The 25,841-nt window shown below is 48.0% G+C and overlaps 1 protein-coding gene across 10 annotated transcripts in view; it reads left to right on the top strand.

Moving 5' to 3' along the window:
• The window catches only part of Fgfr2 (fibroblast growth factor receptor 2), a 101,237-nt gene that overhangs the window by 46,329 nt on the left and 29,067 nt on the right, over window positions 1-25,841 (top strand). For 4 of the 10 annotated variants that reach the window (XM_051145413.1, XM_051145411.1, XM_051145405.1 and 1 more), the window contains 3 exons: window positions 16,461-16,651; window positions 17,752-17,899; window positions 21,291-21,494. In XM_051145413.1, the coding sequence (XP_051001370.1) occupies window positions 16,461-16,651; window positions 17,752-17,899; window positions 21,291-21,494 (543 nt within the window). Of the gene's footprint in view, window positions 1-16,460; window positions 16,652-17,751; window positions 17,900-19,136; window positions 19,282-21,290; window positions 21,495-25,841 lie in introns of all 10 variants that reach the window. The other 6 variants (XM_051145414.1, XM_051145412.1, XM_051145406.1 and 3 more) reach the window with 3 other exon arrangements.

Raw genomic sequence — 25,841 nt, 5'->3', positions numbered from 1 at the left:
TTGGGGTTGTAGTCTAGCACAGGTCTACAAATTATTCATGATTGGGGCCGGTCCAAGAATTGAGGAGTCAAGGCAGGGCCGCTGTTGCTCCAGGGTCTTGCTTACAGCAGGTTTTAGCTTGAGTTGTTGTGTTAAACATTCAAAAGCTCCCCCCACCCCTCCCACCCCCCCCCCCCCCCCCCCACACACCCCTTTGAGCACTCTGGCAGCTCATCCCTGTGAAAGCTCTGAAATCTCTCTTAGAGTTTAGGGCCGGGATTTGAATGGGGCCTGCTGAATAATGGAACTGGGCTGTCTAATGTTAATCCCCGGGCAATCAGTCTTGCTGAAAAGAGCATATGATTCAGTGGTGTGATGTGGAGGGAGCGTGGAGTGGATGGAGTAACGCAGAGAGAGGCCTGATTATGTCACAAGTTTGGGAGATCGCCCAGCTCAACCCGGGCCAATAATGACACAACGCTGCTTGGGAATATCCATTAAAGCACAACTCCAGTGATTTTTTTTTTTCTCCCCTAAGCCTTGAACCTTCTTTATAAATAGAAGCCAAAAGTCAGTGGAATATAAGATATTTTCAGTAAAGATGGAGGTGTGAAATACTCTCATTTTTTCTTTTCTGAAAACCCCAGCAGTTGCTTTGGAAGGGCACTAATAAAATGAAATGGACTCAGCTGAAGAGCCTCGTAGAGACTTACAGGGTTGGCAGTCATTCTGAACATCTTGGCAAGTGGAAACAGAAAAGATTCAGGCTTAGGCAACAAACTCCTGGTGGCCCTGGAGCCCAGATGCAGTACTTTGCTGTGTGGTAACAGGGTCTCAGTTGCCTCTCTATTTCACAGAAAACTAGAAACTGTTGCCAGTGGACAGGAGGCTTGGCTCCTGCTGGGTTGTCACTGTGCTAGCTCTGTCTGTGGTTCAGGTGTCGGGAGAAAGCATCAAAACTGCAAGGCTCTGCCTCTGCACGTCCTTGTAAAAGCCGTGTAAATTCAGTGACACTCTCGTGTTCTGGAATAAAACAGCGGGTCATTGTTGCGTGTGAGGGGATCACTCTTCATTTACGAGGTCCTTTTAGGAGCCTCGCTTGATCCTCATTAAAATTGACACCATTACTTTTCAGTCACTTACAGCAAAGGAAAATTAGCACGGAGCCCCGTGTCTCAGTGATCGTGGCGATCGTAAAACAGCCTGCCAACTAGATGGCTTCGGGAGGTGGTGAGTCTTCACCGTGGTTCCTCAGTGAGGGGCTGAGGTCTTTGATCTGACAGGTGCCCGCCACCACCAAGTGGCGCCTTGAAGCCATGAACTCCTTTCACCATCTGTTGGTTCTGACCCAAGAGCTGAGGTCCTGGTATGTTAGGAAAGAATACAGCTTAGTGTAGTGATAAGAGTAGCCAGCCCAGTGGCAGGAACATCTGGGCACCAGGAGAGCTACCGAGCTCGTCTGAACCCACTTTATAACCAGTAAAACTGGGAAGAAGATGTGTACCTTGCTTGTGTGATGGCTGTATTAGTGCCCTAAAACTGCTGTAACAAATGTCCCCAAGTGGATTACTCTTTAATAACTTTTGTTAGTCTCAACCAGGGGTGTGTGTGTGTGTGTGTGTGTGTGTGTGTGTGTGTGTGTGTGTGTGTGTCTGTCTGTCTGTCTGTCTGTCTATCTGTCTAGGGTGGGTTGGATGCTGGAGGACAACTTCTGTGCTGGTCCTTAGGAGCCATTCATTCCTTCTCCTCCTTCTCCCTTTCTCCTCCTCCTCCCTCCTTCTCTCTTTATTTTCCTCCCCCTCCCCCCTTCCTCCCCCCTTCTTCTCCTCCTCCCCCTCCTCCCCACCTCCCTCTCCTTCTCCTCTTCTGTCACTGTGACCTTGGGTTCACCAATTAGTCAGGCTGGCTGACCAGCATGCCTGTGCCTTCCCAGCACTGGGATTGCAAGCACACACCATCATGCTTGGCTTCTTTACATGGGTTTTGGGGATCAAACCCAGGTTCTCATACCTGGAAGGCAGGTGGCTTACTAACTGAGCCATCTTCGGAGCCCCCACAAGTCTTACCTAGGTAAACTGAGTGCCACCTGGGGACCAGTGGGTGAAGTTCCATTTCCTGCCGACTTTGCACCTTTGGGTAATGATGTCATCCAGAGCACCTGTAGACTGCTTTGGTTGCTGGGCTTCCAGGGGATCATAGAGCCTCCTTACTCCTCACTCCATCTCACATCTGAGGAAATCTGGACCCAGCAGGGGGGTCAATGATTGTACAAGGACTTGGAGGAGGCGCTAGAGCAGGCATCTCAGGCTGGGGGTTGGTCGGGGGGGGGGGGGAGAGGAATCTCTCAATAGGTAAAAATGCTTGTCAAGCAAATGGATTTGAGGACTAGAGTTTGGGTTCTATGGGTGAGTGTGGCAATTCCAGCCCTTCCCTCACCCCCAGCCCCCACCTTGCACCCCGCACCCGAGTAAGCTAGCTAGTGAGGTTAGCTGTGGGGGCGGGGGGAGCTCTGAGTTTGAGAGGCCCTGCCACAAAAGAATAAAGTAGCAGCGGGATCAAGGAAAGTCCCGATGTGAACCTCAGGCCTCCACAGGTACATATACACTTGGACCCACACACGTGCAAGCATACATACACACACACACACATGAAGAAGTGGGGGAGGGGTTGGAGCCCTTTCTCACTCATTTAGCCCTTTTGCTTTGACTTATGAGCTTTTTTTTCCTTGCTAGCTATTATAGATCCATGTTCCCAGAGACTATTGGATACTCACTGGTGACCCCTTTCTACTCATGTTTGATGGGGAGCGAAGTGGGGAGACAGGGGGTAAGAATATGTCTGATCCCTCATTAGTTTAATTCTCCGGCATCTCCCGCCCCAGGTATGCATGGTTGTGGCTGTCATATGCTGTCCTTCACTTCTGGCTGGGTGGAGGTGGCTCGGCCTTTTACCACCAGTTCTGACTTGTCACTGCGGCAGGCCAGAATGACACCATCGGCTAGCCCTTGACACAAATCCTCCACAGCATGGCTCTAGACATGATGGGACACAGTCTGGCAGCAGGTAGTGAGCACCTCAGCAGGGCATTCAAGAGAAGTGAGGTCTTGCTTCTTACAGGCACAGAATGTTAAGCCCTGCTCTGTGGCTGACCTGGATCCTCTGGCAGTGTCTAGTGGGAGAGAGAGAAGTCGTAGGAAGCATCAGTTTACTACTTGGAGGCTGGGATGACAAAGGCTCCGGTGTGATCTCAGAGCAGGGAGGAAGGGGTTGGAGGAGCCTGGCTGTCCAGTTCGGGACCCACTTGTGGATCTGTATGAGTGTTCAAGTCACTGATGCTATGTGATAGCTGGGGCTGGGGCTGGGGCTCGGGTGTGGCTTAGTTGGTAGTGAGCTTGCTTAGCATCCATGATGACGTCTGGTCCCCAAGTGCTGCATGTGTGATATGGCATGCCTGCAATGGCAGTAATTAGGGAAAGGGTTAGAAGTCCATGGTCATCTTTGGCTACAGAGTGAGTTTGAGGCCAGCCTGGGCTATGCGAGATCCTGTCTCAAAAATGAAAATAAAGAAATGGGGACAGTATGTTTAATAGCGAATCATTTAACCATTGAGATCATGATAGAAACTGCTACTAGTAGGATCTCCTTGGTTTCTGCTGAGAAAGACCTTGTGTGAGACTTGGTTTCCATCTGACGGTGGCTTCTCAGAGCTTGATGTGGGGGGCGGGTGTGTGTGTGTGTGTGTGTGTGTGTGTGTGTGTGTGTGTGTGTGTGTGACAGGGACGGGGCGGCTCTTGGTTAGATAATCTGAGTGACTCTGAACCAAGATCTGGAGGTTTCAAGCCACCAAATGCCCATTTCCCTTTCAATTTTGATTGTAAGCTAGCACTGAGACCCCGAGGGGCCCTACAGTGCTTTCATGGCCTCCAGCCCTCACCTAGATTTGTCTGTATTTACAATCTGGCTGCCAGCTGACACTGCCCCATGTCTTGCTGTAGCTTGACACCCACTTTATGCTGGAGCTGCCCCTCTCTGCCAGCTCTGGACTTAGGAGGCCTAGCTGGAGGGCGGCGGCGGCAGAAAGCCCCCTCTGCTGTCAACAGGCGGAGGGTTAAAGATGTACGCAAGTCACGGGGAGAGTCTTTTTGTACCCCACCCTCACCGAATCATAGCCCCTGCTGGCAGGAAACACGTGTGCCTGTTGATCTGTGGCCCCCACAAGCCGTTTCTAGCTTTCTAAACCATGCCTGCAAACGTTAGGCTGTGAGAGTCTCCTTTGCCAAATCGGGCCTTTGGGGAATTAGGTGGTCTAGGCATTCAAACCCTGTGGCCTGTGGGAAGACCTAGTGCCTCTCTGTGTGTGGAGTCCTTAACTGTGTCGTGTGGGTATTCTCGTTCATCTGTGTTGCTGTGATCATGCACCTTATAGCACTTCTGGGGAAGAAAGGGTTATTTTTGCCTCCCAGGTTCAGAGGTGCCTCTGTCCATCCCTGTGGCAGAAAGGTGGGATGGGGTTGGTTTTGCAGTGTGAGCATGAGGTGGAGCGGATGAGAAATCAAAGCAGGCACGGGCAGGTCTATCTTTCAAAGGCCCGCCTTTAGGGACTTAACTTTGGGCAGCCAGGCCTCACCCCCTTAAATGCCTTACAACCCTCAAAATGGTGCCACCAGCTGGGAATCAAGCATTCTAAAACCTGAGCCGACAGGGGGCGGAGGCAGCGGGGGAGGGGGGGCGGAGAGAATTTCTGTTTCAAACCACCATGGGCAATAACTTGCTTTCTTTGTAGCGCCCACCAGAGAAAGAGTTTAGAGGGAAGGGACTCTCTTAAGTCACGGCACCGGGTGACCGCTTATCCCTCTTCCTAGGCAACCCTGTGCTCCTTGACCTGTCTCCAGGCTGTGAAGACACACACCCAGGCTGTTCCTCATCATGGGAGGGATGACGCTTAGTGCCTTCTTCAGGGTGGGGATTTCACAACTCCCGGCGGGGGGGGGGGGCAGTCCAAAGCCCTTTAATGAGATCTCTTTTGCTCCAGAGAGGCTCCACATTCCTGCCTTACCACAGGGCTTCCAGGGCCAAAGGCTGGTCAGTGGTGGTCAGCTCCTGCAAAGGCATTGACTGACAAATGGGTGCTTGCCCTGAAGAAGTTAACTCTCTGGCAGCTCTCAGAGCCGATGGTGGCTGGTGGGCCCCGACGTGGTAGGGACCCAGCAGTGCTCCGGTAATAGTCTGTCTTTGCTCTTCGCCTGCCTGCAGACCTTCAGAAGCCCTTTGACCTACAGTGGAGGGAGGACAGTTATCGATTTTCCCCCTCAGTTCTGGCAAGAGTCCTGGGAAAGGTGACTGGCAGAGAAGGCTGATATTTGGGTGGCTGTCTGATCTTTGGCATGGAATCCGGTAGGAGCCTGGAGGATGTAGAGGTGTTACGGTCAGGTTAACGTCTTACAGGGCTGTGTGAAGATGGTCTCTTCCCGGGACTGTGCACAGGAAGTATAGGTAGGGGCAGGCAGATAGAGAGCTACCTAACGGCAACTTGGGAGCAAGCATAGCTTAAGGACGCGTTCATGGACGGCAGCCAACTGGGTGTGGTAATGGGCCTCTCCGGTTGAACATCCCTAATCTGCAAATCTAGTTTCCAAAACTTCTTAATTCTCCCACTGAGTATATTGTCAGTCGGGTTTTGGAGAATTTGGGATGTCGGGGCTTCAGGATTACAGAAGTTCGGCCAGGAAAGCAGGTGCGCGCATGTCCTGCTAGCCAAGAAATGCTCTACTGTGAAGCCCCTCTGGCCCAGGCATTTCAGAGAAGACCCATTTGCCCTGTAACAGAGAAACTAGTTCATGAGTAATTTATATTTGGAGTTTGGGCCCTCTTAACGTATTTCAGATTCTGAAGCAGAGGAACTATGGAGTCTTAAATATATGTTGTATTTATACAGTTTAATGAGTGTTTGCCTTTGTGAGTGAGAGGGTCCTGTTGTTGAGTCTTATGCCAGCTCTCATTAGGAGGGAGGGTGGCCACGACGCCATGTTCTTCCCCTTGTAAGTGAAGCAGCTAGGTTTGCTTTCCTGTCTTTCCCTTAGAATACCCTGCTTTTGCTATTGTGTTTACCATCTTCCTGCTTGGTTTTTATGTCCACAGACAAGGAGAAGGGAGAGTGTGGCCAGCATGGGCTTCTAACATAGTAGATTTAATTTGGAAGGGTATAGGGTTTTTGTTTTTTTTTAACTGGTGTGGTTTTTACATAGCAGGTCCAGAGTGGGAGGCTGTGGGAGGAGGTGGCTAGGGGACACTGAGGCTGTCATGGGGATGATGGGGTTGGTGTTCTGTTTCTCCTGTGAAGAGATAAGACGCAGTGAAGAAGTCCCTGTCATAGTTTGGAGAGAGAGAGGGTTAGAACACTGGCCGTGTTGTATTGTGGGAGAATCCTCTGTCTCGACGGTGCAGCATTTGGAGTCTGAGCGATGATTCCCAGCCCATCTGCTTCTTGGGTAACAACTTGAGCTATAAGTAATCTCCACCCGTCCTGTTTTTTGGCTCCAAGAAAACAAACAGTTGCTCGGTCAACTTCTCAGTTGTCTGTACCTGAGGGAGGCATTTCTTGTTTGCTCAGATGGCCGGAGAGCTTTTCCTTCTGTCCGATTCACCCCAGGAACAAAACAAGGCATCCGAGGGATTAACGTGGGGTTTTCTGGACTTCCTCTAAGAAAGGCTTTTTAAATGGTGAAAGTTGATGGGAGCCAGCTCACCCTTGTGTCTACGCATACCAGTTCACTTCCGGTCTTCTTTGTGGCCCATACGCTGACGACGTAGCCATAGAATGGAGTCATTTTTAGGTTGTGTATGCCCTTTTTTCCCATTAAAACTAGACCACAAGAAGCTTTGTACACATCGGGCACCTGTGTGAATACTTTTCTAGGACATATTTCTAAAAATAGGCTAACTTGATCCTTTCAGATAGAGATTTGCATAGCATTTGAAGCCCAAGGCATAGCATTTTGGCTTTGGGGGTTTTCTAGCAATTCGGATTTCGTTTCTTTACAAATAATGTGAGAGAATATATAGTTTAGTTCGGAGTTCAACCTTTCTGACAAGAGGGTGTATTTAAAGCCTGTGCAATTTAATACAAACAAAAACCTGGTCCAGCACGCTTTTCCTGTGAGGGCAGCCCAGCACTTCACACAGCAGCTAAAACCACACACTCCTGAATTGCTCTGTCTCCCCAAGGCAAGTGAGGTACAGGGCTTTACGGTATGTCCTGCCCAGTGGGTGGCTCTCAGCTGTGTTCACCTCTGCTCCTCAGGAGGGAGCCTGTGGACATCTGACGTCTGAGTTGACATCAGCATCCACACCAAAGGTCAGTGCAGGGGACTGGGGGATGGTGGTGGCGGGGGCTTGTATAGACCTGGCATTGACAGAGCACCTGTCATTTAGTAAACTGAGCAAGGTAGTAGACTTCACTAAGAGTGCGGGGGTTTTCCATGACCCTGGGAATAAACAACATTGATTTAATGATATTGTCACATTTGTTATGTCTCTTTAAAAAAAAAAAAAAAGCTGTGGTTGGGCTGGGGGTGTAGCTCAGTTGGAGAGTGGTTACCTAGTTTGCATGAAGTCCCAGGTTTTTGTCCCCGGTACCGCAGAAACTGGGTGTGGTGGTCTGCTCCTGTAATCCCAGGTGGAGGCAAAAGGATCAGAAATTTAAGATCATTGTCAGCAACACAGCCAGTTTGAAGCCAGCCTGGGCTGCATGTATAGCGCAAAACTGACCATTTTAAGCTGGTTTTGAAGGTACGGTTTAGTGATATTTAACACGCTAAAAACATTGCCCTTAGCCTGGAGGTGGTGGTGCACGTCTTTAATCCCAGCACTTGGGAGGCAGAGGCAGGTGGATCTCTGTGAGTTCCAGGACAGCCAGAGCTGTTACACAGAGAAACCCTGTCTCAAAAAGCCGAAAAAGAAAAAAAAGAGGAAAAAAGGAAAAAAAAAAGAAAGAAAGAAAGAAAGAAAAGAAAATCACCCTTGTTGGTCTCCTGAACTTGTTTGTTCCTCAGAGCCAACCAAGTCCTCTTTATCGAGCCGGCAGTGCTGTGGTACCTCTCAAGCCACAGAGCCCAAGGGTGTCTTAAACATTTGGTAGAAATGAGACCAAGCTCAGCTCCTGTAATTTGCCTAAGAAGATCTAAATTGACAACCCAGCAGGTAGAAGGTGCTTGATTCCAGGATTCATCAGGGAAAGTACTCTGCTTCTACTTGCTTGGGTCTCCCCAGGCCTGAGCCGAGCCAGCCCTTTGCTGGGCCTGTCCACATCACGACCAAGCACAAAGGAATCCGTGTAGTTTTGCTTCTAGCATTTTGCATGGTGCACCCTTCATAAGTCATGTTGTGACTTTGGCGCTAGAGGGGAGACACTGCATCTCTTCCTAAACAAACTTGTTCCTGGGAAGCTGCTGTCTCTGCATGAGGTGTGGGAGAGGGTCTGGGGTGGGGGGTTGCTTGGAGGCAGCCAGAGCCTCAGCCTCATTCTGCAGATGTGCCAGCAGGAGGCGTGGCTACCTGCTGGAATGGCAGTTGAGATCAGAAGAGGATAAGCCAGCAAGCCAGGCACCCCTACAGTGCAAGTTCTGTTCTGCGAGGGGGATGGGGGTAAGGGTGGGGCTGGAGAGAGAGAGGCAGTGGTTAAGAGTGCATATTTCTCTTGCATAGGACCCAAGTTTGGTTCCTAGCACCCACATCAGGTGGCTCACAAAGGCCTGGTACCCCAGCCCCACAAGATCTAGTGTCTCTGAGTGCTTACGTGCACACACACTTCATACCTTCCTAATACACAATCACAATTAAAAATAACAAAGGTAAATCTTTTTGAAAGGCCATACAGGAACCAGGTGGTGGTGGTGCATGCCTTTAATCCCAGCGCTTGGGATGTAGAGGCAGGAGGATCTGAGTTCCAGGACAGCCTGGGCTACAGAACAAGTTCCAGGACAGCCAGGGCTACCCAGAGAAACGTTGTCTAGAAAAACTAAACAAACAAACAAACGAAGTAATGCAGGAGAGGTTGGGAGATAGCTCAGCGGGCAAAGTGCCTGTTGTATGAACACAAGGGACATAAGTTCAGATCCCCAGTGTCCATGTAGAAAGCTGGGGAGGCAGAGGCAGGAGGACCTCTTGGCTTAGCTGGTCAGTTGATGAGCTTTCCTGCTCAGTGAAGAGCCCGGCTCAAAACAACGGGGGAGGGGCTAGTGAGATGCCTCAGTGGTTACAGTACTTGCCCTACAATCCTGATGACCTGAGTTCGATTCTTGGAACCTTCGTAATGTAGAAGGAAGGAACCAGCTCTACACAGTGCAGTGACACAGGTGTACTCCCCACATACATTATACACACAATAGCAAATAAGATAAAACGAAGGGAGAGAGTTGCCAAGGGAGCCACACCCAATATTGATCTGGTCTCCTCATGGAGCTTTGCACCTGTACACACAGACATGCGCGCATGCGCGCGCGCGCGCACACACACACACACACACACACACACACACACACACACACACACGGAGGTGGGGTGGGTAGAAAGAGAAGAAAGAAAAAGGTATTAAAGTGCCCTGGGCCAGACAGGTGTTAGTGGCACATGCCTTTAATCCCAGCACTCAGCAGGCAGAGGCAGGTGGATCACTGTGAGTTCGAGGCCAGCCTGGTCTACAAAGTGAGTCCAGGACAGCCAAGGCTACACAGAGAAACCCTGTCTTGAAAAAACAAACAAACAAACCAAAAAACAACAAAACAAAACAAAGTGCCCCAGGCCTAGTGGTACATGCCTATAACCCAACACTTGAGAAGCCAAGAAAGGATGATTATGAGTTTAAGCCCAGCTGGGGCTACAGAGCAAGACTCTGCATTAAAAAAAATAATAGTTCAGGAGGGAGAGACAGGTACATCCCTGAGTTCAAGGCCAGCCTAGTCTACATGGTGAGTTCCAGGACAGCTAGAGCTACTCAGGTGGGGGAGTGAGGGGCAGGGAGGGAAAGGGGAAAGAGAGAGTTGTGGGGTTGGAGCAGGAAGGGGTAGGAGGGAGGGAGGACAGACTGTGAACTAATATCCTTGGCACCGGCACTCATTCTGAAAGCGCAGTGCACCCTGGTCCCAGCTCAGCACAGCACTGCCATCCTCTGCTGACCGTCTTTTGTGCTGATATCCGGAGGCTGAAAAAAGGTTAGGGAAAACAAAGCGAAACTCGGAATCTAACTAGATTGAGCTTGGCTGAGGTGTGAGTATGTCAGCAGAGACCTGACTGGGCAATGAACTCATTCTGCTAATTGTAATGAGTGTGAGGCCTTTAGCAGGTTACTGGGCCCCGAGCATCAGTGGCTTTGATGGCCACCTCTCCTAATAGCTGGTCTTCACAGACTGGTTTAGTATTTTCTCATGCAGCCAAACCAGCCACCGCCTATTGTTGAGCAAAAAAGCCAGGCTGGCTTTAGACAAGAAGGGTTCTCTCTTGTTTTCACTTGTCTTCCAAACTGCAGAATTTTCTTTCTCTATTCAGCCCTTTGCAGTTTGCTAAGCATCTTCCATTTTGGAAGAAGGGCAGTTAAGTTTTGATTTCGATTTAAAGATAGAGTGGGTGAGGTTATCTACACTCCTTAGATGAGTGGGTTGTCTAAGGGGACACTGGCTGCTTCCAGGGCCTTCCTGGGAACTCAGTCTTGCTGCCAGAGAAATCGCTTTCAACTTTTTGGGGGCATGATGATGGTGGTGATAAGTGTTACTTAGCTTTTGAGGGGAAAAACTCAGGAGACTGAGGCATTCTGGGAAACCGGGGACCCTGGGCTTGATTAATTTATAGGTGTGATCTAAGAGCCCGGATCCCTGAGATACCTGTTCAGCGCATCTATAGACAGCAGACGTTGTAGGTTGTAGCAGAAGTTACAAGCAAACACATTATTATGTCCAGAGGAGCCTTGACATGTTGTAAAGTTCCAATGGTCAATTAACAAAGATTTATTCTTCATCACTGAAGTATTCCCTCCCTCCCTTTCCCCCAGCTCCATAATTACCTTGGAATGAAGCAGGCTCCTGTCCCTCTACCCTCTTTGGCTGGGTTTTGGCTCCCCTCCCCCTCCAGAACAAGGCTTGAGAGGGTTAATGTGTCTATTTAGTGTCTCAGGAGCTGGGCTTTCTGCGGTGGTGAAGTGGACACTTGAAGCAAGGGGGCCAGAGCAAGAGTGAGAGGGACACAGGCAGGAGGGCTTTTTTTTTTTTTTTTTTTTTTTTTTTTTTTTTTTTTTTTTTAAAGCACTCTGTGTGTATTTACTAAGCATTTGTTCAGAGGAACCTCATTCCAGAGCTACGGCCAACTGTCCCATCAGCCACAGCCCCACCCTTTGGGCTGCTTTTCCATTGTGTCTCAATTTGAAATTTACACAGGGGCCTGAAAAGGCTATTTGAAAGGCCCCCCTTAGCTCCCCTCACCCCACCCCTCTGGGTCCATGTATCTGCGACCTGTAAATCCAACTTGTAACTATTTTAAAATTGCAGCCGGGGAAATAGAGGTCAGCTGCCCATCGGCCTAGCTGCCTTCCGCGTATTTATTTCACTGCCCTGGAAAAAGAAAAATGTGTTTTCTATAATATCTGAGAGTCCAACAGGCTATAAGCGAAGCTTTGCCTCTCCCTGTAAATCCTGCCCGCTGGAGGGGATGTGATTCTTGTTGTCACGTTGAAGAGCTGAGCCAGCGCTTGGGCTCCAGTCTCTCATCCAGAAATAATTCACGGGGCTAATCCTTTTATTTCAGTGTGCTGTGAAAAGTTGCAAACCTGTGGGCTTTGATTTGCCTGGGGGCTAGATGAGGTTCAAGGGAGCTTTCTGGAGGACTGTCATTCTGGGGGCCCTCATTCTCTTCTCCTGTGCCCACTGGCAAAGTGGTACGGGGCAACCTGCTGTGCCAGGCTTCCTCATCTGCCATCGGACTTGCTTGTACCCCAGCTTTTCAGAAGTTTTCTATACACTTTCACCAACTTAATGGTGGCTAGGTTTTTGTTGTTGTTTGCCTTCGTCTCTCCTTCCTTCCTTCCTTCCTTTCTTTCTTTCTTTCTTTCCTTCTTTCTTTCTTTCTTTGACAAGGTCTCACTTTGTAGGTAGCCCATGTTGACCTCGACCTTGTGTTCCTTCCGTCTCCAGCTTCTGAGTGCTGGGATCACAGGTGTGCACCCTCACCCCAGCAGGCCAATAGCTGTTGCTCAGGGTCCACTGACACCAGTTGAAGATCGATAGTTGAGGAGGACAAGAGAGGAGCGTGGTGCTTGGCAGATGTTGGCATCCTGGGACCGTTTCCAAGACGTTTCGGGCCTCATTCTTGACTTGTTTAAGGCCAGAGACTAAGGTTGCAAAGGAAATCAAAGCCTGATGTGGAGAAATGAAACATGAGGCCTACTGACTTTTTAAAAACATTTTAAATAACATTCTCTGAGGTTTCATTTTATACTGAGCGCAGCTGTAAGAAGTTTCGGGAGACGGTGTAAGGTTTCTATTAAACAGCCTCCGTACTTGCACAGGTTTTTTTTTTTTTCCCCTGCCCAAAGTGAGAAAGAGCCGACAGGGAAGAGGGGATACTTAGGAGGTTATTTTGTATAAGGTGAGAAAATCTGAAGAGATGAATTCAAGACTGCGAGCCGTAACATTCGGTATGCTGTAATTTGCAAATGCAATAACATTGAACCATTCATTGCAAAGGTCTCCTTTTCCCCTTTGGGTGAAAAATAGTCCAGATAGCTTGGAATAACTTAATAACCGGAGCCCAGCAGCCCTTCCACCACAAGCAAAACAAGACTGCAAGCTCTGGACCAGGCCTTGCCAGGGTTACCCCAGCGACCAGTTCCCTGCCCAAGGCTGGCGCGGGCGGAGATGTTGTGTTCTGAAAGCACTCCTTGTTCACAGACAGTGTTATTTGGGATTACGTGTGTAGTGTTTGCATGTGCGACAGTTTATTAGGAGCAAGTATGGCCAAGGTTTGCAATGGAATTCAGTAGATCTGGCTCCAAACCTTCGAGATTTGTAGTACTTTCGCTTCCTAGGAAAGCAGTAGTTTTACTGCTGGTGCGCGTGCACACACACACATGCACACACACACGCACATGCATGCACATACACACACAAAAGCATGCTTGGGAGTGCAAAACTAGAAAACAAAGGCAAGGAATAAACTGATACCTTAAATTCCTTCCTTGGGGTTGGAGAGAGAGCTTGGTGGCTAAGACAAATTCAGTTCCTAGGACTCCTGATGGGGGCTCACAACTGCCTGTAACTCCAGCTTTGGGGGACCTGGTGCCCTCCAAGACATACACACAAAACACGTACACGCACGTGCACCTGAAGCACAAATACCTTGTGTGTGTGTGTGCGCGTGTGCGTGTAGGTGCACATGGCTATAAATTCATGGAGCCTTAGTCACCTTCCACTTTATTTATTTTTTAGACAGGGACTCCCATTAAACTTGGAACTCACAGATTTATCTAGGCTGGCCTGTGAGTTTCAAGGGCGCTTCTCTCTCCACGTCTCTGGTTTTGGTTCCAGATATGTGCTGTCACACCTTGCTTTTCAAACGTGTGGTCTAGAGGATTGAACTCAGGCCTGTGAGCTTACATAGCGAGTGTTTGGCTGACGGGGCCATCATCTCGGCCCTACAGCTCCTCCTTTTGTGGGAACAATTGACCTTCTTGGGATTTGACAAGTAAAATCGAGCATATTTTGAATTTGGCCAGCAGCAACCAGCCCAGAGGATCTTGGTAAAGACAGAGGAGACGTAGAGATGGGGACTTAGCTTTATCCTTCCCATATTAATGGGTCCAGCTGGAATTAAAGTAAACCTCGGTCATTTGCGTGGCAACCAAGTTCCTCTGACCTATCCCAGAAGCAGTGTGTCATCCCAAGGAGTAGACAGTCTCCTATGATGTCCGAAGCAATGAAGCTTTGAGACTCCCCGCCCCCCCCCCTCCAATCACAAAAACGAACAGTTGCACTTCTCTGTTCTTTGATCAACCTACACGGGTGATAAAGGAACTGAAGGATGACTCTTTGTGGGGCTTTGAAATTTTTATCTTTATTGTCTGGAAATGTAGGCGTCTATGAAGTGATGGAAGATTCCAGAATGAAATGTGCCCAACCTTTTTTTCTCTCTTTTTAAAAAGTTTCTTAAGGGCCAGCAATGGACTCACGGAGTAGAGTCAGTTTGTATACAGTCTGGCTCTGGCTCAGCAAATTCCACAGGATGGATATTTTAATCAGAAAGGCTCCAATACAGAAATGCTTAGTGATCTATCATTCTAATTTGCTGCTTCCAGCCCAGTGCACAGGAATGTCAAACATGGGACCTTCCATGTTGGGCTGGTTTGGTGATGGGGGGCGGGGGCAGCAGCGGCTGTTGTGCAGGGTTTTTTCTTATGTCTACTAACTATTTACTGTTGTTAAAAGACAAGGTCTCACTGTGTAGCCTTGGCTGGAATTTACCATGTAGACCAGGCTGGCCTCAAACTCATAGAGATCCACTTGACTATGCCTTCCACAGAGATGAAAGATGTGTGTTGCTGTGCTCTGCTCTGCTCTGTCTGAACTGTATTTGTTGATCTGGGACAGTGGAACTCACAGTTGGAGAAAGAAGAAAACAATGTATAAGCATGTATTTGTGAATGGGTTTGTGACTGGGGTTCATGTGGATATTGACAGGACAATTGGGAGGAAGGTTCCAGGATATTACGTTGTTTTTGTATTTGAGATTAAACAAGCAGCCCAATCTGTTTATTAATTCTTTCTTGCTTTCAATCATTTATTCCTTTGTTCACAGAGTCATTTTATTGTTGTAAGAACAGTAACATGTGATGTATTCTTAATGTAGTTTCAAATGTACAGAACTTTAGCTTCTACTGTAGGTAGACCAGATCTCTAGACTGCATTCATCATACATAACTGAAAGTTTATATTCTGTGACTAGCCACTCTGTCTCTCCCCTTCTCCATTCCTGGCGACCACAATTCTGTTCTTTTGATATCTGAATTTGAGAGGTTTAGATCCCCCCCCTGTAAGTAGGATCACACAGCATTTATCCTGTGACTGACATATTTTGCCTAGCATAATGTTTACTGGCATATAAACCACCCCCACTGTCAGTTGGCATCAGATTGCATGATTTTCTTCTTTTTAAAGCTAGTTAGTTTTTCCATTGTATAAAGAGACCATTCTTCTGTTGATGGGCATTGAAGGGGTTGATTAAATTAAAATCTTGGTTGTTGTGAATAGCTCTGTGACAGACGCATCTCAGATCTTCACTGAAATGAGAGTTGCTTGATCAGTTGAATCACTTTGTTTTTAACTTCAGGCTTCCTGTACTTACCCTGCCAATTGTATTTCCACCAGCGGTGGTATAGGGAGTCACTCTCCAGGCCCTCAGTAGTATTTGTCTTATTATCTTTTCAATGCTAGTTTTGATTTGCATTTTCCTAATGATTACCAATGCTAAGCATCTTCTCAGATGCTTGTTAGCCATGTGTATGTCTTTAGAGAAAGCCATTAGTCCACTTTTATTTGGGGACCTCATGTGTAGGTGCAAGCACACCTTGACCCGGTCCCTCTATAGATTTCTACCAAGGACACTTCTCACTTGGAGAGGAACCTTCTGGTATAAGAAAAGAGGGACTGTGCTTTGTTGAAAATGTTATCAGTGAGGCTAGAAAGGAGTGGCCAAGCATCCCTCCCACGGGCCTCCTCTGAGACTGTGAAACTTAGCTTGGAAACAGGCATCTGTCCCCATGTTTCTTTGGTGCCACATCTGAATGAGGCACAGAATATCTAGTTCTGGTGCCTGGCACACAGTGACACTTGGTACTTGCCAAATGAATGAAGAACTAAAGAAAAGGCCACTAAACGGAAACTATGTCATGATAAAAAGAGGGATCCACTTAGTTTGGTTTCGTCCTCACTTGGGGCTTTAGTTCCCAGTTTCCTTTTTAAAGAAGCGGGGGAGACAAGACTTCCTAGATCATCTTCCTAGGAGAGATCATGCCTGGGCAGACCTCCCTGCATATTCAGGGTGACCTTAAGAGTTAGCAGAGTCACTTGCCCGTGCCCTCTAGGGCGTGTTTAAAGTGAATCTGCGCATCATCTCACGCCAAATAAGTGAATAAGTGACCTTCTACCAGCACCATCTGTCTCTCGGATTGCCGCAGTAAAGAATTTCCCCTTGTTTATTAGGTAGTCCATAGCTCGCAGTGTAAGGCGTTCTTTTCTGATTCTCTAAATAAGTTATCCTTTACAAGGGTTGTGCTTCAGCGCTCCGCTTTGAAGTCGTTTGTGTTGTGCATGGGGCCCCCTTGTAATTCCAAAGGAGTCAGCCAGCAGACAGAGGCCCTTTTGGCTTGAGTTCCTCCGACAGCCCTTCTGGACAACGCAACTTATTTATTGCTCTCCCCCCCCACCCCCATTGCCTCTCTCCTTCAGAGCGATCACCGCACCGGCCCATCCTCCAAGCTGGACTGCCTGCAAATGCCTCCACGGTGGTTGGAGGGGATGTGGAGTTCGTCTGCAAAGTTTACAGTGACGCCCAGCCCCACATCCAGTGGATCAAGCACGTTGAAAAGAATGGCAGTAAATACGGGCCTGATGGGCTGCCCTACCTGAAGGTCCTGAAGGTGAGAACTTTCTGAATCTCAAGGGGCCCCATAGTGAGGGCTCCCTTGGAGACTTGGCCAGATTCTTTGATTTCCTGTTGGATTCCAGAGGTGGTTCTCTTTATGGACTAGCCAGTAGAGTATGTTAAAGAATTAGTAGCCATTAGGCTGCTAATAACCTTTCTGAAGGGGGCTTTGGAGTAGGGTAAATGCTACTACACTTGGAGTCAGAGGATTACTCTGTTTACTAGCCCTGAGGTATTACAGGAGATGTTATTGCTAGTTAGTCGCCGGGCACATCTTTAAAGCTGGGATAAAGTACTGCTTACAAAGCAGTGTGGAGAGTAAGTGGGACGGAGCAAGAGTTCCAGACACTGTACTAATGTTGCTTTTCTGATGTTGTGTTATGTTTTATGATATTTAATGCCACGCTGATATAACATTTGAATCAAATTTTAGTAGCCATTTTTTTTTTTAAAAACAATTTAACTTCTTAAAAAAAAAAACAACTCGCCTTTTATGACTTTTTTGTGTGTGTGTTGTGTTGTCTAGAGAGTAGACTTGGGGGCACGTTTCTGCACCTGTGAAATACGAATGAGGAGAATTTCTTTCCCTTTGTGTTTCTCATTAAAAGAAATACTTCCGTTTTTCAAGTCCCCATTTCGGTGGCTTCAAGCTTCCTCTTCAGTGTGGCGAGCTAAGTCTACGTGGTCAATTGTAAGCCACTGCCTGCCCGTCTACCATGCTCACCAGGAGTTTGCTGACAAAGAACAGTCAGTCTTCCTATGCTCCTACGGGAGCAACAGGCGGCTAATGAATAACCCTCAGCCTATTAAGTCTTCTCTCTAGCCAGCAATACCCAGGATCCAAAGTGCTGGAGAAAGACGGACCAGCCCGAAGAGCTGTTTACCCATCCCACCAACTGTTCGTCTTCCTCCACCCTCCTCTAGCAGGTCACTGCTGCTCTCCGTCACTTGACTTATTTTCTTCTTCAACCACCCACAGCCCTCTAGACACGATTCATGGAGATTGTTTTCTTGCGGTGTATTGGTGGTGGGACCATAGGCAGCATCCAGCCCTTCCTGGTTGGCCGTTATATTGTTTTCCTATGTCTGTTCTAGCACTCGGGGATAAATAGCTCCAATGCAGAAGTGCTGGCTCTGTTCAATGTGACGGAGATGGATGCTGGGGAGTATATATGTAAGGTCTCCAATTATATAGGGCAGGCCAACCAGTCTGCCTGGCTCACTGTCCTGCCCAAACAGCAAGGTAACAATGTTTTTGTGTTTGTGGTTTTGTTTTTGTTTTTGTTTTTTTAAAGAAAACTGGATATAGAAGTCGAAAAGACTCGGTGCTTTGGGAGGCAGCAGGCAGCTTCTAGAATAACTCTTGTGGCCTTGGTAAATTTATAATGATCTTTCTTTGGTGGTGCAGCTGGCGTCATGCCAGTGGCCATGGAAAAATGCCCACAATGTTCAAAGTGCTTGAAGATTATCCTCTACCCCCCACCCACACCCCATTTTCAGGCCCTGCTTTCTGGTCTGTCTTGTTTGGGCTGCATAGTTCCGCGATCACTATGTCTGAGTACACACACGTGAACCTCATGTTTGCACCTGTTGAGTCTGCAGTATCTGGTTATGAAGCAGAACTCACATTGCCTTCTGCACTGGTTAGGTAGAGAAATGCTAGGATTCACCTATCGTTTGTTTATCTGTTCCATACCTGGTCCTATCCAAACCTGGAGGCTGATTATCCTCTAGTGGACGTGTCACCGGGTGATACTGAAGGCAGAAGTGTCCCTTAGCATTAGCCACGTTCAGACATTCATACTGAAAGAGGAAACAAAGAGATCCAGCTTTTCTGTTATCAGGATCATACCTTCTGCCATGTTCTGTCAATGACATGTAAGGCGAGATGATTTTAGCCTCAGTGAAATTAACCAGAACCTAGTAACTAAGATAACCTCCCACCCTCGTTCCCATGAGGCCCAAGGGAGATATATATATGTGAGGTACCCACCTCATGGCTCACCTGCCATGTTTCATTCTGTCACACAGAAGATAGAACTTCCCCCATTTCTCACAATGGAAGGCTGCATCCAACTGGACCAGAACCCAGATTAGGTCTCTGGGTATTAAACTTTTTGGAGCCTTCCCTCCCATCCCCCCTGCATTCTCCTGCCACCCCCCCCTAACTCCGCCCCCCCCCCAAATCCAAATGAAAACACATGCAAAGCAAATGGACCCTGTGGGCAGGTTTTTCCATGTGTTTAATTGCATGCATGTCTAGGTGGTGACGCAGGTGTGGTGACGGGCCTGCAGAGGTGAGCTGGCCGGTGTCTCTCCGCGTCTCTCGGTTGTGGGCTTTGTGGATGGGCTGCAGTTGGAATCTCCTGACGGCCGGCAACCCCCCTGGAGCCGCTGCTGGGACGAGGCCTCTTGGTTCCAAGGCCCCCTCCACAATCATTCCTATGTCTAGCCTTTCTCTTGCTTCCTTTGTTTTCTAGGCCGCCGGTGTTAACACCACGGACAAAGAGATTGAGGTTCTCTATATTCGGAATGTAACTTTTGAGGATGCTGGGGAATATACGTGCTTGGCGGGTAATTCTATCGGGATATCCTTTCACTCTGCATGGTTGACAGTTCTGCCAGGTACATAGTGCTCTTTTCTCCTTGTGGGTCGTTCTCTTTCCCTGGTTGATTGCTATAAAAATTAACACGGCTTCTGCTCTTAGAAAAGGCCCCTTTTATTCCATTGCATAAAGATGCCCAAAATGTTCAAAATGACGCCCCCCCCCCAAGCAACAAGAAACTGCTGTAGAAATTCATGTACAAGGAGATCCCGTACTAGTGTTTATGGTTGAATAAAATTTCACCTTTGAAACCCAAAGGGATCTTATAATTTTAGTGACTCGTTGAGCTGATGACTCGATGAGCTAGCTCATCCCCGCCCCCTCCCAGGGGAAGTCAAAATTACTTTGTGAAATCTAAAGTAATTCTCCTCGGCCCCCCACCCCCGGCAGCCCCGTTGTAAATTCCACTTTTGCTAAAATCCCATATGTGGTTTGAGACCTTCCTTCCATCTTGCTCACATCTCATTTGAGCGGAGACAGATTTATACTGGGGTGCCCGGGGAGCACCTCTAAATGTAGGTGTGCAGAAGCAGTGTGATACCTCGGGAATCGGGTGGCTTGTGCATGCTTCGATAGAGTGGGCTTTCAGTTTGCTTTGACTGCAGAGCATGCGTATGCCATCTCGGGCTTGATGTTATTTCTGTCTTGTAGAGAGATAAACATCAACGGAGCCCGCTGCTATCTAAGTCTTTAACCAAGGCCTCTGTTCTGCTTCAACTCTCTTGATAAATGCTGCCCTCTCTCATGCGTTGCCTCGCGGTTTCCTTTGGAAAGCTGCATAGACTGTGCATTGCAGCCCCTGATGCTATTCTACCCCAGTTATTAGTGCCTCGCTTCTAGAGTACCATGCCTACCGCACGCTTGTTTTTATAGCTCGTAAAAAAAGTAAATCGATCATTTCATTTTGTGCTGTGCTGCTGAAGAGTTTTGACTCTCTTTGCGAGTGTTTGTTTTCCTGATTAAAATGTATAAGCTTTAAAAGTAATAACCATTGCACCCATCCTCCCCTTTGGTTATGAATCTGCTCTGTGAGTATTTGTTCTTGAAATGGGGGGCAGGGCGGGGCAGGGGCGCCTCTTCTGTTGAGCTTGCTTGTCCTTGTGATGCTGAGCTATCTAAGCGCCTAGCTGGCACTTCTTAAGCCGTTTGCCTGACAGCATTCCCCCTTAAGGAGATGCAGCTGGAGAGTAATCGTATTTGGAAATACACTGCTTGTAGACAGACCATTTGAGGCCTAAGGAGGGACCAATGTCATTGACAGGAGAGCGTGCCAAATTAGTCATATTTCTGCTCACATGCAGTACCATTATATATTTTTAAAGGTTCAGTAACAAGTTAGTACAACTGGATATATGAACATTTTAGTGGTTATTAGATATTATATGCCATATTATATATGCCACTACCTCATGGTTGATGCATCTATCTATTTGTTTAACTGAATAATATTCTGGACTGTATGAAGGGGCTTACCAAAATGTTTTGGGCCAGCCTACTAAGATGAGCATGAACTCCATGTAGAGCTGGGTTCGTCTGGGGGCCCTGGCCTCCCCTAGTAACAGCAAAGAATTGTCCCCGCCTCCTTAGAAACGAGCATGGATGTACTCCATTTTTTATCAAGTCTCAGTTTGGTTCACGTTGAGTGGCTATCATGAAAGGCCTCCTGTGGCAGGTATACTGGGCATCCTGCTCTGCCCAGGAGCCCAGCAGAACATGACTTTGTGGGCTGCCGTTAAAATTTGCTGTCAGCTGCTTACTGGTGGCAGGTGTCCACCAAGGCTAGAGAAGGTGGCCGCCTGGGCCATAGTGATTAAACTGAGGAGCCCTTGGCTATTTGTTAGCATTGAGAGGTCCAGGCAGGAGGCACATGGCTGCTCTGCGTCTGGGTCTCTTTCTGCCTTGTCGTATGGATGGGGAAGCCCTTGTTGTCCTTGGAGTGATTTCCTTGGGGTGTGATCTGACGCATCCCTCTGGCATCCTAACTCTGTGGCCTGCTCATTTGTCCCTCTCCTGTGATCTGCAATCTAGCACCTGTGAGAGAGAAGGAGATCACAGCCTCCCCAGATTACCTGGAGATAGCTATTTACTGCATAGGGGTCTTCTTAATCGCCTGCATGGTGGTGACAGTCATCTTTTGCCGAATGAAGACCACGACCAAGAAGCCAGACTTCAGCAGCCAGCCAGCTGTGCACAAGCTGACCAAGCGCATCCCCCTGCGGAGACAGGTAACAGAAAGTAGATAAAGAGTTTGAAGAAATTTACTCCCATCCATCACCCAGCCAGCTCTGAAGTCTTTTCCTCTGCTTTCATTTTCCTCTGTCTGTGAGCTTCAGTGCCCGTGCCAAAGGTGGTTAGAACCTAGCACTGTACGGAGAGGTTCAGTCAATGTTTGGGACTTAGAGCAGAAGCCACTATGCTGCTCTGGGATTGGTGGGTGGGGTCTAGTTTTTAAAGGAAGAAAGGAAAATCAGAGCTGCTCAGTGGGATAGGCAGTTACTCCCAAGGCTGTGCCCTCTGAGTCTGTGGTAAGATTCAAGGGCGGGGCTCTGTTGCTAGTAGAAGCATTTTTTACTGGAGTCTGTGCTTCTCTATGAGACAGGATGTTCAGGTGGAGCCTTTTGCCCTCCGTAGGAAGCAGAGTCTAGGTTTCTTTTCCCTGTTTTTTGCTTGTTTTGTTTTGTTTTGCTTCAAGACAGGGCATCTCTGTGTAGCCTTGGCTGTCCTGGACTCACTTTGTAGACCAGGCCGGCCTCAAACTCTCAGAGATCTGCCTGCCTCTGCTTCCAAGAGAGCTGGGATTAAAGGCGTGCGCCGCCACGCCCGGCTGAGACTCTAAATGTATTTGATTTATTGTTTTAAGTAGAGATCAGAAACATACAGTCTTGGAGGTACAATGAAACTATTGCTTGTATGAAACTAGTCTGTGGCTTCTTCTAAGCTGGGCTTTGGCTGGATGTGTCTGGTTTTTCTAACTGACATTGTACGCTTGTATTTTATTGCCCATAGGTTGCAGATGTGACTAAGGATTCAGTGGTAGGATGATTGTGTGTGTGTGTGTGTGTGTGTGTGTGTGTGTGTGTGTGTGTGTGTGTGTGTGTATGTGGGTGTGATAAGCACATGTGTGCAGGTGCTTATGGAGGCCAGAAGAGTGTCACATATGTCCCCTAGTGTGTGTGTGTGTGTGTGTGTGTGTATGTGGGTGTGATAAGCACATGTGTACAGGTGCTTATGGAGGCCAGAAGAGTGTCACATATGTCCCCTAGCACTGAAGTTAAGGCAGTTATGAGCTTCCTAGTGTGGATGGTAGGAATTGAGCTCTGGTCCTCAAGAGGAGCAGCAAGCACACTTCTGAGACAGTTCTCCAGCCTCCAGATAAGGTGATTGTTATATGGAGCAGGGATAAACTTACCTTTTGCCTTGAGCTTGGTCTTTGATGGCTGGCTTTGGGGGAGGTGAGGTGAGATAGAACCTTTACTGTGCCATAAAACAAAGCCCCTCAAGGGTAGATGAGAAAGGAAATACTTGAATTCTTTTCTCTTATTCTGGTGACCGAGAGCCAGGGATGTGTGGGTGTAAATCTTTATGAAAGGACTTGGAACTTGACTCTGATAAGATTGTCCTTATATTTTAATTAGCAATTGAAATGACCAACACTGGCTGCGTTACACTGTGCATCATAGTATAAAGGAACCTGGAGGGGTTTGTTAAAATTGCATATTCATTAGTCTCAGCCCCAGATATTCCTTCTCAGTAGGTCTTGAATGGATCTGAAAGTCTGTGTTTTAAACACTCCCTCAGGTGATGCTATGTAACACTTTAAGAATCTCTGGGTTTGGCCCAACCCTGTCTTTCCCCTCCTTTAGCTAGCAAGGCCCTTTCTGTGGACCAGGTTCCGGGAGGCCTGGCCAGAAGTAGCTTGGACACAGGCCGGGCTGTTCTCAAACCTAGCTTCATACCACAGGCTGAGCAGGCCCTTGTCAACTTCCTTGGAGCCTCATTTCCAACAAGTGTTTCTTGCTGAGGCTTAGGATATGTCAGCTGCAGCTGATGACCAACTAACTGTTGAGTGTGGGGGGATCAAAGGGGCCCAGTGGGTTCCTTTTGGCCCCTGAGAATGCTGCTGCTACTTTGAGTGACACCACTGTCCTTTGTAGGACCGGAGAAGCAGGATGAGGCTGAAATTGGTTAGTAACTGATGAGTTGCTAGGAGTGTCCATCCGTGAAATTCCTATTAGATACTGTGATGGCTTCAGGCTGAGTAGCCACTCCCCCACAGCCTCTCCTCTTCTCTTACCTCTGGGCCATTCTTATCATCCATCTTCCATGGTGGAACTCTCAGATAAAGAGTTTAAATAAAGGGAGCGATGTCCCATCTCTATTTATTTGTTTTAATAATAGGGGAAACAAGTGAAATCTGTCACTTGATATAGCTAGGCCATCGACCCATAATTATGTCTTCATTTAAAAGACTGATCTTTATTTTTGTGCATGTATGTGCATACATGTGAGTGAAAGCGCTTGGAAAGCAAGAAGAGGCCGCTGGATCCCTCAGAGCTGGACTTGCAGGGAGTTGGGAGCTGTCTGATGTGGGTGCTAGGACTAAAACTTGGGTCCCCTGCAAGAGCAGCAAGTGCTTCTAACCACTGAGCCATCTCTTCAGTCCTCATCCCTTTTTTTAAAAGGAACCTCTTCTTACATTTGTATAGTTATGTAGTTCAGGTGTGTGTGTGTGTGTGTGTACATGTGGGCATGCCCATGACATAGCATGTCTGTGGTGGCCAGAGGACAACTTACATGTGAGCTAGTACCTTCCTCCACCATATGGTTCCCAGGAGTCAAATAGGTCAGGCTCAGTGTTGGCTCCATCATCTTTTAGAGAAAACAAATGTCACATCTACTGCAGTGTCCTTCCCTTTGCTTCTTGTGAAGAGGACAGATGCCCTTGAGCTCCCCCTCGACACACATGTTCATCATGTTTGCCTTTCTTTTTGGCCAACTGCCTTTCTTCATTGTCTGTCTCCGCCTCTGCTGTCCACTTTTCTCATATTCCCTGGGTTACTAAAGGGAAAATTTGGCTTTCTGTTCATTTCCCCCCCCCCTTTTTTTTTCTTTTAAGTCATTGCCATTTACTTAAATGCACAATGTAAACCAAGTGCTTATTTTAGCGCACAGGCCTAAACCAGGATTGTTGGGCTGGGGGAAGGGTGTGTGGCACACGTGTTAGAATGTTTGCCTAGCATGTCCAATCCCCGTTGTCACCTAAGGGAATTATTACGGGAGTTTCATGTCACAGAAGCCTGCCCTGTTTGCCGTTGGCTGCAAGGCTAGTGAATAGTGAAGGTCCTTTAGCAGTGTCTCCTCAGGGTCATGTTGCATAAGAGGAGTGTGTGAGTACCAGGCCCTCTGGATGAGTAAGTCTCTGGGAGATCAGTGGGCTGAAGAGGTGTAGATGTGCCCCAGCATTTCCTAGAAGTCAGGAGGGGGAGTGTGGTATGCCTCTTCCCAAAGGACTTCCCAAAGCCCAGCCCACTGTCCTGAGGGGGAGATGCTTATCACGGATTTGGATAAAGAGGGTATTGGCCTTTGGCTGGAGGGAAAATTCCCCACAAAGGCCTGCAGATAGGTTAATGACAGAGTGAATACCACAGGGATGCCAAGCACGCCTTTACCTGGCGACAGATGAGACTGTCATCAGATGTCTGGAGGACGGGTGCTCCGAGGTATTCAGCGGCTGGCCTTCATTTTGTGTTGGCCTGAGCTCTTCACACACGATCCCACAACACGGAGGCACACAGCCTCCCTGCACTCCCTTCATCCTTGTCTTTTGCTTTAGAACAAGAAGAGTTTGTTTGTTCCTGTTGTTTTTCCGAGTATGCATGCAGGCCTGCCTGTGTGCCGGCAGGTGTGTGGGTGTGTCGAGATGTGTGCTGAGGCCAAATGATAACCTCAGGTGTCATTCCTCAGTGTGGTCCACTCCCTATCCCTTTCCGTTTCCGTACAGCAAAGTTTCTCACTCACTGGCCTGGAACTAGCCAATTAAGCCAGGCTGTCTGGCCTATGAGCCCCAGGGTTCCATTCCTTCACTAGGTTGGGATTCCAAGTGTCAGCTACCCTGCCTGACTTTTTTTTTTTTTTTTTTTTTTTTTTAATTTAATGTAGGTTCTGAAGATTACTTTCCAGGTCAAGGAAAGCTGACTGTTTACTTACTGCAATATCTCCTTCTCGGCCTTTCTCTCTGTCTCTCTTTCTGTCTCTCTGTCTCTGTCTCTATCTCTCTGTCTCTGTCTCTCTCTCTCTGTCTCTCTGTCTGTCTGTCTGTCTGTCTGTCTGTCTCTCTCTCTCTCTCTCTCTCTCTCTCTCTCTCTCTCTCTGTCTCTGTCTCTGTCTCTCTCCTCCTTGATGTTTACTTCCCGGTAGCTTAGGGGAATCTCCCTCTCATCCACTGCCAGGACTGGACACTTTGTAGGCATCTGCTCACTTGCCTCTACTTCCTGGTACCCCAGAGAAGGGCACCTTGCAAGCCAACTGGACCATTAGTGGCCAGTGAGAAGTGGTTTTTTGTGTACTCCTGAGTCCAAA

This window comes from Acomys russatus, chromosome 5 (assembly GCF_903995435.1).
Source record: "Acomys russatus chromosome 5, mAcoRus1.1, whole genome shotgun sequence".
NCBI lineage: Eukaryota > Metazoa > Chordata > Mammalia > Rodentia > Muridae > Acomys > Acomys russatus.
The sequence above is the reverse complement of the archived record's forward strand: the minus strand, read 5'-3'. Positions and strand labels throughout refer to the sequence as shown.